This window comes from Stegostoma tigrinum, chromosome 17 (genome assembly GCF_030684315.1).
Source record: "Stegostoma tigrinum isolate sSteTig4 chromosome 17, sSteTig4.hap1, whole genome shotgun sequence".
NCBI classification, from domain to species: domain Eukaryota; kingdom Metazoa; phylum Chordata; class Chondrichthyes; order Orectolobiformes; family Stegostomatidae; genus Stegostoma; species Stegostoma tigrinum.
The window spans coordinates 15,399,159-15,414,679 of NC_081370.1; the positions used below are offsets into that span (position 1 = coordinate 15,399,159).

At 41.6% G+C, this 15,521-nt stretch overlaps 2 protein-coding genes across 6 annotated transcripts in view; one reads left to right on the plus strand and one right to left on the minus strand.

The window, feature by feature from the left end:
• Positions 1–218: 218 nt before the first annotated feature.
• Positions 219–2,138, plus strand: phlda2 (pleckstrin homology-like domain, family A, member 2). Its single transcript, XM_048545688.1, has 2 exons — positions 219–818; positions 1,866–2,138. Exon 1 carries the CDS (start codon positions 365–367, stop codon positions 770–772), a length of 408 nt encoding a protein of 135 aa, XP_048401645.1. The 5' UTR covers positions 219–364; the 3' UTR covers positions 773–818; positions 1,866–2,138.
• A 4,933-nt stretch (positions 2,139–7,071) lies between these two features.
• The window catches only part of slc22a18 (solute carrier family 22 member 18), a 99,776-nt gene continuing 91,326 nt past the window's right edge, over positions 7,072–15,521 (minus strand). For 2 of the 5 annotated variants that reach the window (XM_048545129.2, XM_048545130.2), the window contains exons 10-11: positions 14,289–14,409; positions 7,072–12,493 (exon numbers count right to left, since the gene is read on the minus strand). In XM_048545129.2, the coding sequence (XP_048401086.1) occupies positions 12,327–12,493; positions 14,289–14,409 (288 nt within the window). In that variant the 3' untranslated portion in view covers positions 7,072–12,326. The remainder of the gene's footprint in view (positions 12,494–14,288; positions 14,410–15,521) is intronic. The other 3 variants (XM_059651989.1, XM_048545133.2, XM_048545131.2) reach the window with 3 other exon arrangements.

A 15,521-nucleotide genomic window follows, 5' to 3' on the forward strand; every position in this document is an offset into this window, starting at 1 on the left:
GGCCTGCTGTGTTCATCCAGCTTCACACTTTGTGATCTTGGATTCTCCAGCATCTGCAGTTCCCATTATCTCTGCTTCTCAGAGTCTGGCGCTCGATTCCTTTTGCAAAAAGAGCTTTAATGTTGGAGTGGGAGGGGAATATGGTTCATCATCCTCAAGTGGGTGAGGCAGGAAGTGGGCGGGATCCGGACTGCGACTCTTTATCAGAAAGGAAGGAAAGAAAATTCTCATTCTGCAGTTTGGGCGCAGCCGGATAGAGCAGCAGTAGGAGTGAAGAGTTTTGACTGTATTCAGCCTGATCATCTGCCCTGGTGCCGGTTCCTTTCTCTGCACAACTGAGACTGTAGAAAGAGAAGCTGTCAGTATGAAGATCACAGATGGCGCCCAGGTGATCCAAGAGGGAGTGCTGGAGAAGAGAAGTGACAACCTGCTCCAGCTCTGGAAAAAGAAATACTGTGTCCTGACCCGGGACAGCGTTGGTCTCTACCCGGATTGCCAGAGGCGTTCCCGGAGGAAGGAGCTGACCCTGCAGCAGATCCGGACGGTAGACTGCGTGGAGAGGACCGGCAAGTACGTTTACTTCACTGTGGTGACCACCGACAACAAGGAGATAGACTTCAGGTGCCTGGGGGAGAGCTGCTGGCACTCGGCCATCACCATGGCTCTCATTGAATTCAAGAACAGGAAAGCCATCCAGAGCTTCAAATCCCGGCAGGAGAGCGAGAGCCCGTCCCCGGACCAACAGGAGAAAGTGTTGGGAAGGTCACCTTAAACCTGCTCCCCGTCTCCTCCACCACCTCTTCCCCGATGCTGCACAGGTAAGGACTGGACCCACTCCTTCTCCCCAAAGTATTTTATATTCAGTCCTCCTTCGGCGTTCCCTGTCTCTGTCAGAACTGGGTCAGTCTCTCTCTCTGTTTCTGAGCTAGTTGGGGAAATCCCACATTATTAGTGCGGGTTACAGCCTGACTCGGGCTCCCAGTGAGATCAGGGTAAACCCCTGTTTTTTACTTTTTTTTTGGAACAACCTGCTTCCCCCAGTCTTTTTTTAGGAAAAAAATTCACTTCTATAGGCTGTAGTAAAACTCCGCTCCGCCACGTGGAGTCTCGAATTCCAATGTCGGCAGAGCCAACCTTCGACCTCAGAATCTGTGGGCGTTTGAGACTTTCCCACTTCCCGATGTGGGAATGAGTCACTCATTCCGGGATAGGGTCAGTTCCAGTAGTCCCTTCATTCCTCCTTTCGAGGTGCCTTTTTATCTTTAGCATGTGATGGCGGCCTGACGACGCATTCAGTGGGAACCCGTGTTACACTTGTCAGGTTCAAAATTTTAATCAGCTTAGCATTCAGCAGGAAGATCCCAAGCCGAGCTATGAGTTAGCTGAACTCAAACCAAGTAACTTAAAAATGGAAGCTAATGTTCTCAGTGCTTCTAAACCAAACGATCAGAAGTTTCTTTCCTACTTGCTATCTAGTGTTGTGTGCATCTTCAGCCAATGGTAAGATTGAACTGGTGTGAATTTACCCATTGCCGCTTAGTTGCTTTTGTGCAGAGTGGTTACTTGGTGATTTCAAGGTTAAGAGTTGGAAGGAAGAAAAATTTAAGGCATGAAATAAATCAGTTAATTTGCTTATCAATCTTAGGTTGACATTAAACTATAATTTACTGTTAAACTCATCACAATTTGACCGATTAACACTCTTTCCTTTCATCCTATTGATGTACAGGTGTGAACTCACTTCCATAGACTTGAAAGCTAAAATACTGGGCTTGTTTTGCCTAATGTTAAATGTTTGAAAATTACATGGTTGCAGAATGGTAGAAAATGCTGCAGTCACTAACTGCAATGTGGTCTTTTTCCAGACAGCCAAATTTGATCAAGGAAATGCCTCAATCCGAGTTGTGGATGAAGGAAACTGTGTAAGGGATTGTGAGAGATTCAAACGCGATTTCGTCCTCGGAGATGCTTCTACAAATCGATCCGAGCCGCTGCATTCAGAGCCAGTGGAAAGCCAGGCTGAAAGGAGGCTGTAGGGGGCCAAATAGAAATCTTTCTCTATTTATTTGTCTATTGCAGTACCCAAGAACTTTTATCTCTTTGCATCAACTTTTCACATAAATTATTTTGTAATCTAATTGTGCATATTTATTAAAGTTTTTTAAAAAACAAATCAGCCCTTTTTGTTCTCTTCCTTTGTTCGGTTATTGTATTTACATAAGGCATGGAAAGCAAATGGTACAGCCTACAGCTGAGGCTCAGAGCCATGACTGTTTACCATGGCATCTCTAGACTACAAATAGTCTGTCACTGTTTTCATTATAGAAAGTTGATTGCTGATCAATCAGATCAGTGACATTGTTGGTTGACTACATTTTTAAACAAGTCAATTAGCTCTTTTGAATCCTCCAGACCAATAAAAGTCAAACCAGACAGACACCAAATGAAATCTAAAGCACAAATGGGTCTGCGTTGCCTGGCCTTTGAGGATTGGGTTGTTGGAAAGCTGAACTGATTCCAGGTACAACCCACAGATTCAGAGATAATGGGAACTGCAGATGCTGGAGATTCCAAGACAACAAAATGTGAGGCTGGATGAACACAGCAGGCCAAGCAGCATCTCAGGAGCACAAAAGCTGACGTTTCGGGCCTAGACCCTTCATCAGAGATAGTCACTTCCTTTTGGGAAGGAGAAAAGCAACAAGGTTAATGACACTTACACCTGCCCCCCCCCCCCCCCCTGCCTTTTACTCATTCATCAAGACACTAATTCCCACAACTGCTGCAACCCTCCCACTCCCAATTTCACAAGTATTTAGCCAAGGTAATTTGGTTATGTAGGCATGCCTGCAGAATGTCAACCTTGGTGAACGTTATAGCTGAACCAAGTGACCTCTTGATTACCTAACCACATCTTTATGGTTGCCAGCATAGATCACTGAATAGTGATTTATGAATATGAAATCTACTTAGCCCAAGGACACCAAAGTTTTGCCAAACTATAGAAATAATGTCACTTTACCAATCTGGTGTAATGATCAGAAGTAATTTTTGATCCTATCATTTCTGTGAACCCCATTCTAATTGTTCTGTAGAGTTAGTTTGATTCAGATTTCAAAAGGTGAACAGACAAGTACTGACAGGACTCTTAGTTCTCGTATCACAGGAATCTTAGAACAAACTGAATAGATGGGTGTGGTGCCATTCCCAGCAGAATATAACTAATAATACAATTTTTCTAATCTGATTATAAATTTAAGGAATGGTGGACATATTTCATTGTGAGATAAGCAGGGTTATCTAAGCTGTATTCACATGATCACATATAATCATCAAACACTTAACCAACAATTTTCCTGCTCTGGACTAACATGGAAACTATTATTGGCAAATTAGTAGCTCTTCTAACACTAGGCGAGAGTTAATACCCAGGGAATATTTTCCATGGCACATGGAGACAGAATCTGCAGACTGCGTTAATTCCTTTATCCTTGCCTTACACAGGGCAACAATCATATACAGTGGTTGCCATTCTGAACAGTCCTTGGATATTTGCTCTTCGTGGTCTTAAGTTCATGCTTGAAGGATGATCTTTTTGGCAATAAAAGGACAATGACAATAGCCTTTTTGGTACAAAGTTTTGTTAGGTTTATAATTACTGGGAATGAACTGCATGTATATAAGGAACAGAATTAGGTAATTCAACCTCTTGAGCCTGCTCTGCCATTCAATACGATCATAGCTGATTTAATCTCAGCTCAACTTCATTCTCTCGCCCACTCTCCATAATCCTTCAACCCATCACTAATTAAAAATCTATCTCCTCCTTAGGTTTACTCAATGTTCTAGCATCACTGTACTCTAGGGTAGTGAATCCACAGGTTCATGACCCATGAGAGAAGTATTTTCTCCTCATTTCTGTTTTAAATCTGTTACCCTTTTTCCTAAAAATATGATCTCTTGTTCCAGATAGCACCACAAGAGGAAACATCCTCTCTATGACTACTTTGTCAATCCCCTTTAGCATCTCATATACTTCAGTTAAATCTCTCATTTTGCGAAACTCTAGAGTCTCAACCTAAAATGCTCTTTCTCTTTTCATAAAACAAATTCCTCACCTCCGCAATCAATCTAGTGACTTCCCTCTGAACTGTCTCCAATATAGCTGCAACTACATCACTCCCAAAGTAAGGGGACAAGACTACATGCAACTTTCCAGCTGCAGTCCCATTTATGCCATATACAGTTGCAGCAGCACTTCCATATTTTTATACTCCATACCTTTAGCAAAAAATACCAAATTCCATTTACTTTTCTTATTACCTGCTACACCTACATGATTGTTTTCTGTGATTCATGCACAAGGACATCCAGGCCCCTCTGTACCAATGCAGTCTGAAATTGCTCCCATTTAAATGATAAATTGCCTTTCTATTCTTAACACCAAAATGGATAAGCACACTCATAACTATATTAAACTCCATCTGCCAAATTTTGGTTTTCTTTCTTTATTCAGTAATGGGATGAGGCTGTCGCTAGCTAGGCAGCATTTATTCCCCATCCGTAATTGCCCAGAGGGCAATTCAGTGTCAACGAACCTATTCAGATGCAAGTGCTTAGACCCTACAGTCAGGTTTATAGCAGTTTGAGACGTGGAGTCTTGCACTGAGGTCTCCATACCATAAATTTATTTGTCAAAATTTTATTTCTGCCATTTTGCAATAGATATACTTAATGCTCGTCTACATCACAACAGCATGATCAAATGGCATATACAGAACATGAATAAATAACCAGGAGTGGAGACAAGCTGGTCTTATTAATGAATAAACATATGAAGGCATGGCTAATTTCCACTGTGCTTCATACAGTTTTCAAAAGCAGTAAGTAATCACAGAATACACACATTTTCATTTATACAATCATAGAACATAGAACATTACAGCACAGTACAGGCCCCTCGGCCCTCGATGTTGTGCCGACCTGTCATACCGATCTCAAGCCCATCTAACCTACACTATTCCATGTACGTCCATATGCTTGTCCAATGACGACTTAAATGCACCTAAAATTGGCGAATCTATTACCGTTGCAGGCAAAGCGTTCCATTCCCTTACTCTCTGAGTAAAGAAACTACCTCTGACATCTGTCCTATATCTTTCACCCCTCAATTTAAACCTATGCCCCCTCGTGCTCGCCGTCACCATCCTAGGAAAAAGGCTCTCCCTATCCACCCTATCTAACCGTCTGATTATTTTATATGTTTCAATTAAGTCACCTCTCAACCTTCTTCTCTCTAATGAAAACAGCCTCAAGTCCCTCAGCCTTTCCTCATAAGACCTTCCCTCCATACCAGGCAACATCCCAGTAAATCTCCTCTGCACCCTTTCCAAAGCTTCCACATCCTTTTTATAATGCGGTGACCAGAACTGTACACAATACTCCAAGTGCGGCCGCACCAGAGTTTTGCACAGCTTCACCGTAACCTCTTGGTTCCGGAACTCGATTCCTCTATTAATAAAAGCTAAAACACTGTATGCCTTCTTAACAGCCCTGTCAACCTGGGTGGCAACTTTCAAGGATCTGTGTACATGGACACCGAGATCTCTCTGCTCATCTACACTGCTAAGAATCTTACCATTAGCCCTGTACTTTGCCTTCCGATTACTCCTACCAAAGTGCATCACATCACACTTGTCTGCATTAAACTCCATTTGCCACCTCTCAGCCCAGCTCTGCAGCTTATCTATGTCTCTCTGCAACCTACAGCATCCTTCGTCACTATCCACAACTCCACCGACCTTAGTGTCGTCTGCAAATTTACTAACCCATCCTTCTATGCCCCCATCCAGGTCATTTATAAAAATGACAAACAGCAGTGGACCCAACACTCACCCTTGCAGTACACCACTAGTAACTGGTCTTCAGGATGAACATTTCCCATCAACTACCACCCTCTGTCTTCTTTCAGCAAGCCCATTTCCGATCCAAACTGCTATATCTCCCACAATTCCATTCCTCCGCATTTTGTACAATAGCCTATTGTGGCGAACCTTATCGAACACCTTGCTGAAATCCATATACACCACATCAACCGGTTTACTCTCATCTACCTGTTTGATCACCTTCTCAAAGAACTCAATAAGGTTTGTGAGGCACGACCTTCCCTTCACAAAACCGTGCTGACTATCCCTAATCAATTTATTCTTTTCTAGATGATTATAAATCCTACCCCTTATAACCTTTTCCAACACTTTATCAACAACTGAGGTAAGGCTCACTGGTCTATAATTACCAGGGTTGTCTCTACTCCCCTTCTTGAACAGGGGAACCACATTTGCTATCCTCCAGTCATCTGGCACTATTCCTGTAGACAATGACGAGTTAAAGATCAATGCCAAAGTCTCGGCAATCTCCTCCCTGGCTTCCCAGAGGATCCTAGGATAAATCCCATCCGGCCCAGGGGACTTATCTATCTTCACCCTCTGAAGGATTTCTGATACCTCTTCCTTGTGAACCTCAATCCCACCTAGTCTAGTAGCCTGTATCTCAGTATTCTCCTCGACAACATTGTCATTTTCTAGAGCGAATACTGTTGAAAAATATTCATTTAGCGCTTCCCCTATCTCATCTGACTCCACACACAACTTACCACTACTATCCTTGATTGGGCCTAATCTTACTTTCGTCATTCTTTTATTCCTTAAATACCTATAGAAAGCCTTAGGGTTTACCCTGATCCTATCCGCCAACAACTTCTCATGTCTCCCCCTGGCTCTTCTGAGCTCTCTCTTTAGGTCTTTCCTGGCTACCTCGTAGCCCTCAAGTGCCCTAATCGAGCCTTCACATCTCATCCTAACATAAGCCTTCTTCTTCCTCTTGACCAGAGATTCCACCTTCTTCGTAAACCACAGCTCCCGCACTCTACAGCTTCCTCCCTGCCTGACAGGTGTATACTTATCTAGGACACACAGGAGCTTTTCCTTGAATAAGCTCCACATTTCTAATGTGCCCATCCCCTGCAGTTTCCTTCCCCATCCAATGCTCCCTAAATCTTGCCTAATCTCATCGTAATTGCCTTTCCCCCAGCTATAACTCTTGCCCAGTGGTATACACCTATCCCCTTCCATCACTAAAGTAAACATAACAGAATTGTGATCGCTATCACCAAAGTGCTCACCTACTTCCCAATGTAACACCTGGCCGGGCTCATTACCCAGTACCAAATCTAATGTGGCTTTGCCCCTTGTTGGCCTATCTACATACTGTGTCAGGAAGCCCTCCTGCACACTCTGGACAAAAACTGACCCATCTATAGTACTCGAGCTATAGTGTTCCCAGTCAATATTTGGAAAGTTGAAGACCCCCATGATATCATGTAGCAATTTCAAAGCTCCTGAGGTTTACACCCTCAATGTAGTGTGCAACCATATGTAACCATAATGAATAAACAGGTGTCACCTGGATCATGACTTACATCCAGTGCAAATTCCATTCTTTGTCTCTCGCATCTCCTCTGAAAACACCAAAGCTTTTGAAATATTGTTCCTTTTAGCCCATAGCATGATTTCCACTACAGAGATTAAAAGGATCCTTCTCAACCATATCTTTCTTACATCCTGCATTCACTTCCCTCTCAAGTGTCTAGGGCCTCCTTTCTCCTCACATTCCTCCAAGCAGCCAACACATTCTTTGGATCATCTGTCAGCTAAAACATCATGCCACCATCCAACACATTTTCTCTTACCACTCCCCCATCTCTGCTTTCTATTCTCCCTATGACATCCTAGAATCACATAACATTGCAGTACAAGAGGCCATTGCTGGTCTTCTGAATGATCAATCCTAGTTCACTTCCACCAGTCATATCTCCAGCTACTCAACTCCTCCCTTATTCAATTCCCTTCTCCCGAACTGTTCTATTGGAGCCAAACACATCTTTCACATAACAACAATTTTTGTGTATTTCATTTAATTTTGAACAGATACGTAAATGGCAAGTTATGCCATTTAGAAATTCAGGTTTTGCATGCATCTTCTCAGCTTTTTGGGTCAACATCTTCTTCTGCCACTGGAAGAGGTTGGGGTTTTTCTTTCAACTGCTCCATGGTAATATTGCATTGGACAAAGATGTTCAATGGCAACAAACCACAGTGGTATTGGAGACTTTTGCTGGTACCCCTAAATGTAGAGATGGCTCTAGAATATCCTTGGTGATGGCCTACCCACTTTTCCAACAGTTTTCAGCTCTATCCTGGCAGTCTGAGGGGGCATAAACAAAGGTTGAAGAGGAGTTCTGAGGGCCACTTGACCTGAAATGTTAACTCTGATTTCTCTCCACAGCTGATGTCAGACCTGCTGAACTTTTCCAGAAATTTCTATTTTTGTTTCTATTTTTGGAGGGGACAATATTGTTCCCTGAAGAACGGCCCATTTATTGATCTTAGATTTTACCAACCGTTTTTGAAATGCAATTGACAAAATAAAAGTCCCATGACATGCACTTATACAATAATTAAAGGAACCAGTACACTTTTTGTTCATGAAGCATGTACAATTGAGAGGGGTGTGTTCATCTGGCCAGATATGCCAATTAATCATGCTGTACCCTGTGAGGAAACTTGCTGCCTGATAAATGTGCAGAGCGTTCTGTCACTACTGACTGTTTTTCATGGGGAAAACAATGTAGAAGCTTCTCTTGGTAAACAAGGACCTGTATATTTGTTTTGATGGATGCAAAATTTACCTCAGAACTCCAGCTGTTGTTGGGAATATCAAGAAGATAGAGGGTGTTGAGTGGCCACCTTGTTAGCCCAAATCAGTGTTTTTTTTCCTGAATCTGGTGTGAAGATCTGGCTTTTGCTTTATTAGAGATCATAGCTTCCAAAATTGATCTCCTCCGACCTGACCTGCTTGGGTATTCAGGCAGAGATGTGCATGAGGTACAAGGGGGAAGAGTTATGAATCCACCTCAGTTCATAGATGTTTGTCTCCTGTCCCCTTGACCCAAACCAAGAGATATAGGGCATTCCATAGTACGCCATGCTAAGTGTTACAGTATTGTTGCATTAAGAAAAACAAATGTTCTGGCTTCAAATGAAAAATCAACATAATTGCCTCAGCAAAATAGAAAGTTCTCTAGTGAGTTTTGAGAAGATTTGTAGCTCAGGTTGAGGTTCTGGATGTGACTTTGCTCGCTGTGCTGGAAGCTGGAAGCTGGAAGCTCTTCCAGCTTAGCGAGCAAACTCACATCCAGGAAGTTCTCTTTATGACAGATATCTCTAGCATGGCTGAATTGTTAAACTAGCTCTGGCCGGAGGTCCAAACGGAGAAAGCCAACAGCATTTTCACCTATTGAGATCAGGTTAAACTGTGTAGTAATGAGTGATTTAAAAAATTTGGTGTATCTAAGTTGCTATGCATGTCACATCTTCTCAGTCACTGCACTGGCCCAATACATTATAACCCGCACACCTCAAACATTCAACAGGTCTTGTGGAAGCATGCCCAACAGTGTTTACTGAACTTACACAATTCTTGCCTTCATTGCATCACGTACCCTCCATGTGATGACTGCTATTATGTCAAAAGGTGGCAAAATTATCTAAATAAGAGAACAGGCAGCCAAAGCATGAAGAACAGTTTAAGGGTGACAGAACTTTATTGGAGAAGTGAATTTTGAGGCAGTTTTCAAAGGTCAAGAGATAAGATGACTCAGAAGGATGTTTCAGAGAGTTGGGCTGAGGCAGTTCAAGCAAGACTACCACCTGTGATTGGATGTATTCCTGGAGATTTAATCACAAAATCTAAAACCACTGGTCATCTCAGCTTCACTCACCAACTGGAAAGTGAACAGAATCTTGGATACCTGATAAGATGATTACTGATTAATCAAAAAGCTGTATAGATCCATATTCAGTATATTGTATGATAAATGAGGCGATAGGATGTAGAACTATCTGAGCACCTAATGATTTTTCAGCAGGGTCCTGGTGATTAATCCATAATTCCTGGAGACTCCAGGGTAATCCTGAACAACTAGCAATCCTAAACTGAAGACTCTGTATTTGAAATACTGGAACTTAAGTCTGACTACACCAGGCATAAGTAGTCATTTGGCATTTGGCATTTTTCATTGCAGGAGTCATTACTAGTACTGATATTGTGCACCAGCAGCTGTTACGTAAATGTAGCAGCTAGTACCTTTAACACATCATGACATAGTTTCTTAGAGCATCAACTAGTAGTGATGTGATACTATTATGTCTTACAACTTTAGATTAAAAGCCTGGTCAAACACATACAAAAAGCATTATAGCATTGTAATTAAATTGTCAGTTGCAGTGTGGTCCCCCTTCATCTGTAGGAACAGAAAGCCTGAACAATTACTGTTTATGAAGCATGAATTTAACTTGGGGATCTGCTCCCATTTTAACTTTCAATGTAACTTTTAGAAATTGATCTTGTAACACAGGCAGTGCTGGCTCAGTCTTTGTCTTGTGGTCAGGTACCAGGCACTAAAATTAGTATCAGACTGGGTAGAGAACTCACTGTTTTTTATTACAAAATTTCAGCTCTCAGCAATTCTGATAAAGACTTGAAATGTAAGCATAACCTTTTCCATTTTGCACTGATGCCATCTTAGCTGTTCAGTCTTTCCAATATTTGTTTTTAATTCAACCCTTGTGGTCATTTTTGAACAGGTCCCATCAGAGAAATATACTGAATTCATGCCATGGTGAAAATCTATTATCTCAGGGCTGTTAACTCAGTAGCTAAACCGTAACGTCACTGTCCCCATTCGTACTCTATGACCGAAATGCTGCACAACAGCAGTTTTTCTGATGAAGGGTCTAGGCCCGAAACGTCAGTTTTTGTGCTCCTAAGATGCTGCTTGGCCTGCTGTGTTCATCCAGTTCCACATTTTGTTATCTCGGATTCTCCAGCATCTGCAGTTCCCATTATCTCTGATGCACTTAAATTGCGTCTGCCTCTGAATGATCAGCATTTATTCCAATTATAATAATCATGTTGGCTCTGTCCTGTTCTGTGCTATATTCAGTATTTTTATCATTCTGGATTTCAAGCAACCACCAGCTGCATACTGACATTCTTGGATTCCACAGATATCTATAATTAGCAAAAACAAACTTTATGGTCAGGAATTTCCCAACTCAACAGAGTTCCCACTGCTGAGGCCAAAATTACAGAATTTTAGAGGGTGGTGGGACCCAGGGTCACATTATATTTATGACTCTATCAGAGAGTCAGAAGCTCAGCATTGAGCTGAAGAGTGTGGACTCTCTGGGGTGGCAACTTGAGGAAAGAGAACACAGAAATGATTATGCATTCATGCAGCAGATAAGTGGGGTCTACGGATCAGTAAGACAGGCCTCAAGCAATATTTTTTGTGTTAGGAAGTGGGGTCAGTAAGAGAAGGTGGTGTTGATGTTGTGGGGGTAGCCACTGCAATCTGGGAGCCCCTCATTGGGAAAAGAGGGTCTGAAAAAGAGGGCCCACTAACCACGGGCCATTAGGAGGCTGCCAGTTGGTGTGGAGATATTCCTACACAGTGGGCAAGGTGACAGCAAAGAAGTGAAGAGGCTCTTAATTGGCCACTAGAGTGGCTCATTTTGGCTTTAGATGGATGGGTCAACCTTGGGCAAATGGTCTGATAGCAGGAAGGCCTGAAAAATGACTTGCCATGGCATTTTGTTAGTCTTTCTCACTTACAATGTGTAATTTTCCAATTTGAGATCTTCTCAAAATGTACTACAGGAACATATTACAGGAATAAACGATATAGATATCTTGTTCTGGCATTCAATAAGATTATGGCGAATCTGTAATCTAATTCACTGTTTTTATGTCACATTTCCTTAATATCTTTGTTTAACAAAACTCTGTCCATCTCAGATTTAAAGTAAAACTAATGTAGCATAAATTCTTTATTTGTGGCAAACGTGTGTGAGAAAGTGTTTCTGAAATTCATTCCTAAAAGATCTGGATATGCCTTTCAGATCTAGATTTCACAATCACCAAAATTTGTTTTTTATCTACCCATTTGTTCCACTTGATATCAAGAAAATATTCAGGTTGGATCAAGTCACTGGCAGTACAGTATTTTAAGCTACCACGTTGCCATCTCATTGCATACTTGCTGTGGTGCAGAACTACTGATGTGCTAGATGACAAAATTATTCACAAATTAAGTTGTTACTGCATGCCTTCTAATCTAATGATAGACTTCATCTGAACCCTGACCATTTCTGGAAGTCAATTTAGTTGCTAAAGTGTTTCCCCTGTTGATTGCCACTCTGACATTTTTAATTGGCTCTGTGTATCAAGATGCAGAAGAAGACAAACAAATTAACCAGGAACTGCATATATCCGAAGGAGGAAAATCCATATGATTCAAACAGGAAGCCTCCAATAGCGGGAGATACTGAGCGAATGAGAGAGTGAACACACATATTCAACCCCAACATTGCACCTAAAGAAAGAAATTCACAATTAAATAACGAACGAGAGAGCAAAACAAATGCAAATTTAAAGGCATGGTACAAAGAGCCCAAACTTTCCTTTCAACACAGTAACCCAATCTAGGTCATATAACCCAACTCCCACCACTTAAATAATTCAATCTGCCTCACTCAGCTGAACTACTCCAGCAGCACAGTATCCCAGCCTGGTATAGCTGAGCTCCTTTCTATTGCTCAGGGCCAAGAAAATGTCAGGTATTTTCATTTTGTTTCCACTGAATGGCACCATGGATATGATGGAGAACGTGGTCTCTCCCTCTAAAGTTGCAACAGACCTGGATAGAAGGAGCAGGGAAATCATCGGGTAAGAAGCATAAAAATAATAGCTGCACCTAGAAGCACAAGGGTTTAAATTTCTTGTTTTTCTAAGCACAGGGAAAGTGCCTCAAGTCACAGCATTAGGTGGAAAAAACGTGGCTCTCCAGCAGAAAAAGAAGAAGGGAGGGATTGTACGAGATGAAGCAAAGCATAACCGTGAAGAATGGTGTGAAGTTGTTTATTAAGCCAAATTATGCAGAGGGTTTAGGGTATATCTATTAATAGGGAAGCAGAGGAATAAGGTCAGAGAGAGCTTTGTGTTGGAGCAGTACAGGATGCATATGAAGAAGAAAAGCCATCTTGCTTTTCTTGTAGCGTCTTCTATTATCTCATGACATCCTAACACATTTTACAGTCAACGGAAGCTCTTTTGGAGTACAGTCACCAATGAGAAGTCAAAAACACAATATACAGAAAGGTTCCAAAAACAGCAACGAGGTAATCATCATTATTTGCTTTAGTCATGTTGCTTAGGGACAAATAGCTCAGCCATTGGAGAAAATTCCTTTTTTCCTCTTTGAAAGTGTGAATATAAAGTAGGCATTGTTAAAACAGTGGAAGAGAGTAAAACTGATTTTGGTTTAACATTTAATTAGAAATAGCACAGTGCACCCTCAGTGCTGCACTGGTATAGCAGTCTACAGTTTGGAATGGGGCTTGAACTCAAAAACATCTTATCAAGAGGTGAGAATAAAACTATTAGGATAGACTGGGATAAAGGGTTTGAAAAGCTAATGTGAGAATTTTGCTAGGGCATGGGACATGTATGGACCTTTGATATGAAAGGGTAATGGAGAAGTCTGCATGTGTAAAGGTGAGGATGCGGGTTGCAGTTATGGACTCACTGAGGACTGAGGCAAGGATGATAGCCATGAACAATTTAGAGAAATTTAAACTTGACATGGTGAAGATACTATGTTCCAGCTGCAAGAAAAGGGCAACCATTCAGTACCTTAGCCATGACGAAACATTATGCATGAACTTAGCCAGATAACCTTTGCATCATAGTGTAACATAAGGAGGGGAAAGTAGGGGAGGAAACATAATAGACGTGGCAAGTTCTGACCTCGCTGAATTATTCACATGTACACATAATCCGGCAGGATACAATGGATAAGGATGTGAGGCAATATGATAAAATCACAGAGCTCAGGTGGTGATTTGGCCCATTGTGTCTGTGTCAGCTCTTTCAAAGAATTATCCAATCAGTCCCACTATCTTACTGCCCTACAAACTTGATTTTTTTTCTGCATAAGAATATATTTATTAATCTTTTGAAAGTGGAAGTTTTGTGATTTTTCTCTTTCAACTTGGAACTTTCTGGACCTTATGGCTCAGTAAATCACTATTTTCATAATGAATCATAAGGGAGTGGGAGGGTTTGATGGGGCTGTTTAATAGAAGCACTGTGTTGTACTGTCCACTTACCAGTGTCTGTGGGAGGAACTATTTTGGTTAAGATACTATTCGTGGTGAGGTAGAAAGCAGAAATTCCCAGAGACATCGGGATGCAAGTGAGGCAAAATTGGAAGATGTTTGTCATCAGTGCCTGAAGGAAAAACAGATGGAAACCATTAAACTTGGGACAAAAGAAGAAATTAAAACCAAATGACACAATCATAATGGCACAGACCACGAACTGTGAACATGTTCCTCTCTGATTTTTTTGTTAAATAGCAATATCACAGCTTAAGATCAGGCAGAAGAGTCAGGAATTGGCAGTAAATGCCTTCTTGTCAGCAGTGCCCACATTCCATGAATAAAAAAATGCCACTTCAGTGAAATATGTCAGAAACTACATGATAAACTAACTGAGCAACAGTGAATGTCTCCAGAATAGAGAGAAAGGAGTTCAGGCAAAGAATAGTGAAGAAAATCTTCGAAAACTGCCCTGAAGTATTTTTATGAGTGATTTGATCTTCCAAGGCTTCAGTCTCCTATAATCCTTGCTCTTATTCTTCAAAAAAAGCCCTCAGACCCAAGAACAACATTCAAAAGGACTTTAGAAACACCCAACAACACTCTCATTTTTGTTGCTGTCACCCCTCTGTTTGCTTGAGGCAATGAAATTCTACCTACCTATACAAAACCTATAGAATACCCCAGTCTGAGCATGCTTTAAGTTGCACAGGAAGAATCTCTGACTCTTACCCTGTGACCTTTATCATTACATCATTTTGAGGATGTGAACTAGCCTCAAGCTATGAGCTACATCCTGCTATTAAAGTCATATCCACAAGCACAGCTGCCACAGTGAGACAGTCCATAGGGTTCCTGCGGTGATGGACGAAAGCTTTTAACATTTCTCTTTGAACTGCCAATTTTCTCTCTTCTTTCACTCTCCCCACCGCAGCCCCCCCCACCCCTCCCACCCCCTTCCCCTAGTGTCAACACTCCAGGAGTGACCCAGAGTTTTCAGGAGTTGAAGATTAATCTCCGGAATGACACTTTGCAAGCAACTAGGGAGGAATGAAATCGCAAGGGCGTTATGATTTTCTTTTCATTTTCTACAACATTTTTTACATCCTGTGTGCACACACTTCTTAATCTTTACACCACCCAGTACATTACTCACTGGCTCATAAAAGACGTGCTTTCGTTATTCTCTTGCTCTACAAGGTAAGGTGAAGGACAAGCCCAGAGTATTGCACAAGATCAAAA

Excerpts from the sequence above, each read along its gene's own strand:
- phlda2 (XM_048545688.1), top strand. The coding sequence starts at position 365 with ATGAAGATCACAGATGGCGCCCAGGTGATCCAAGAGGGAGTGCTGGAG.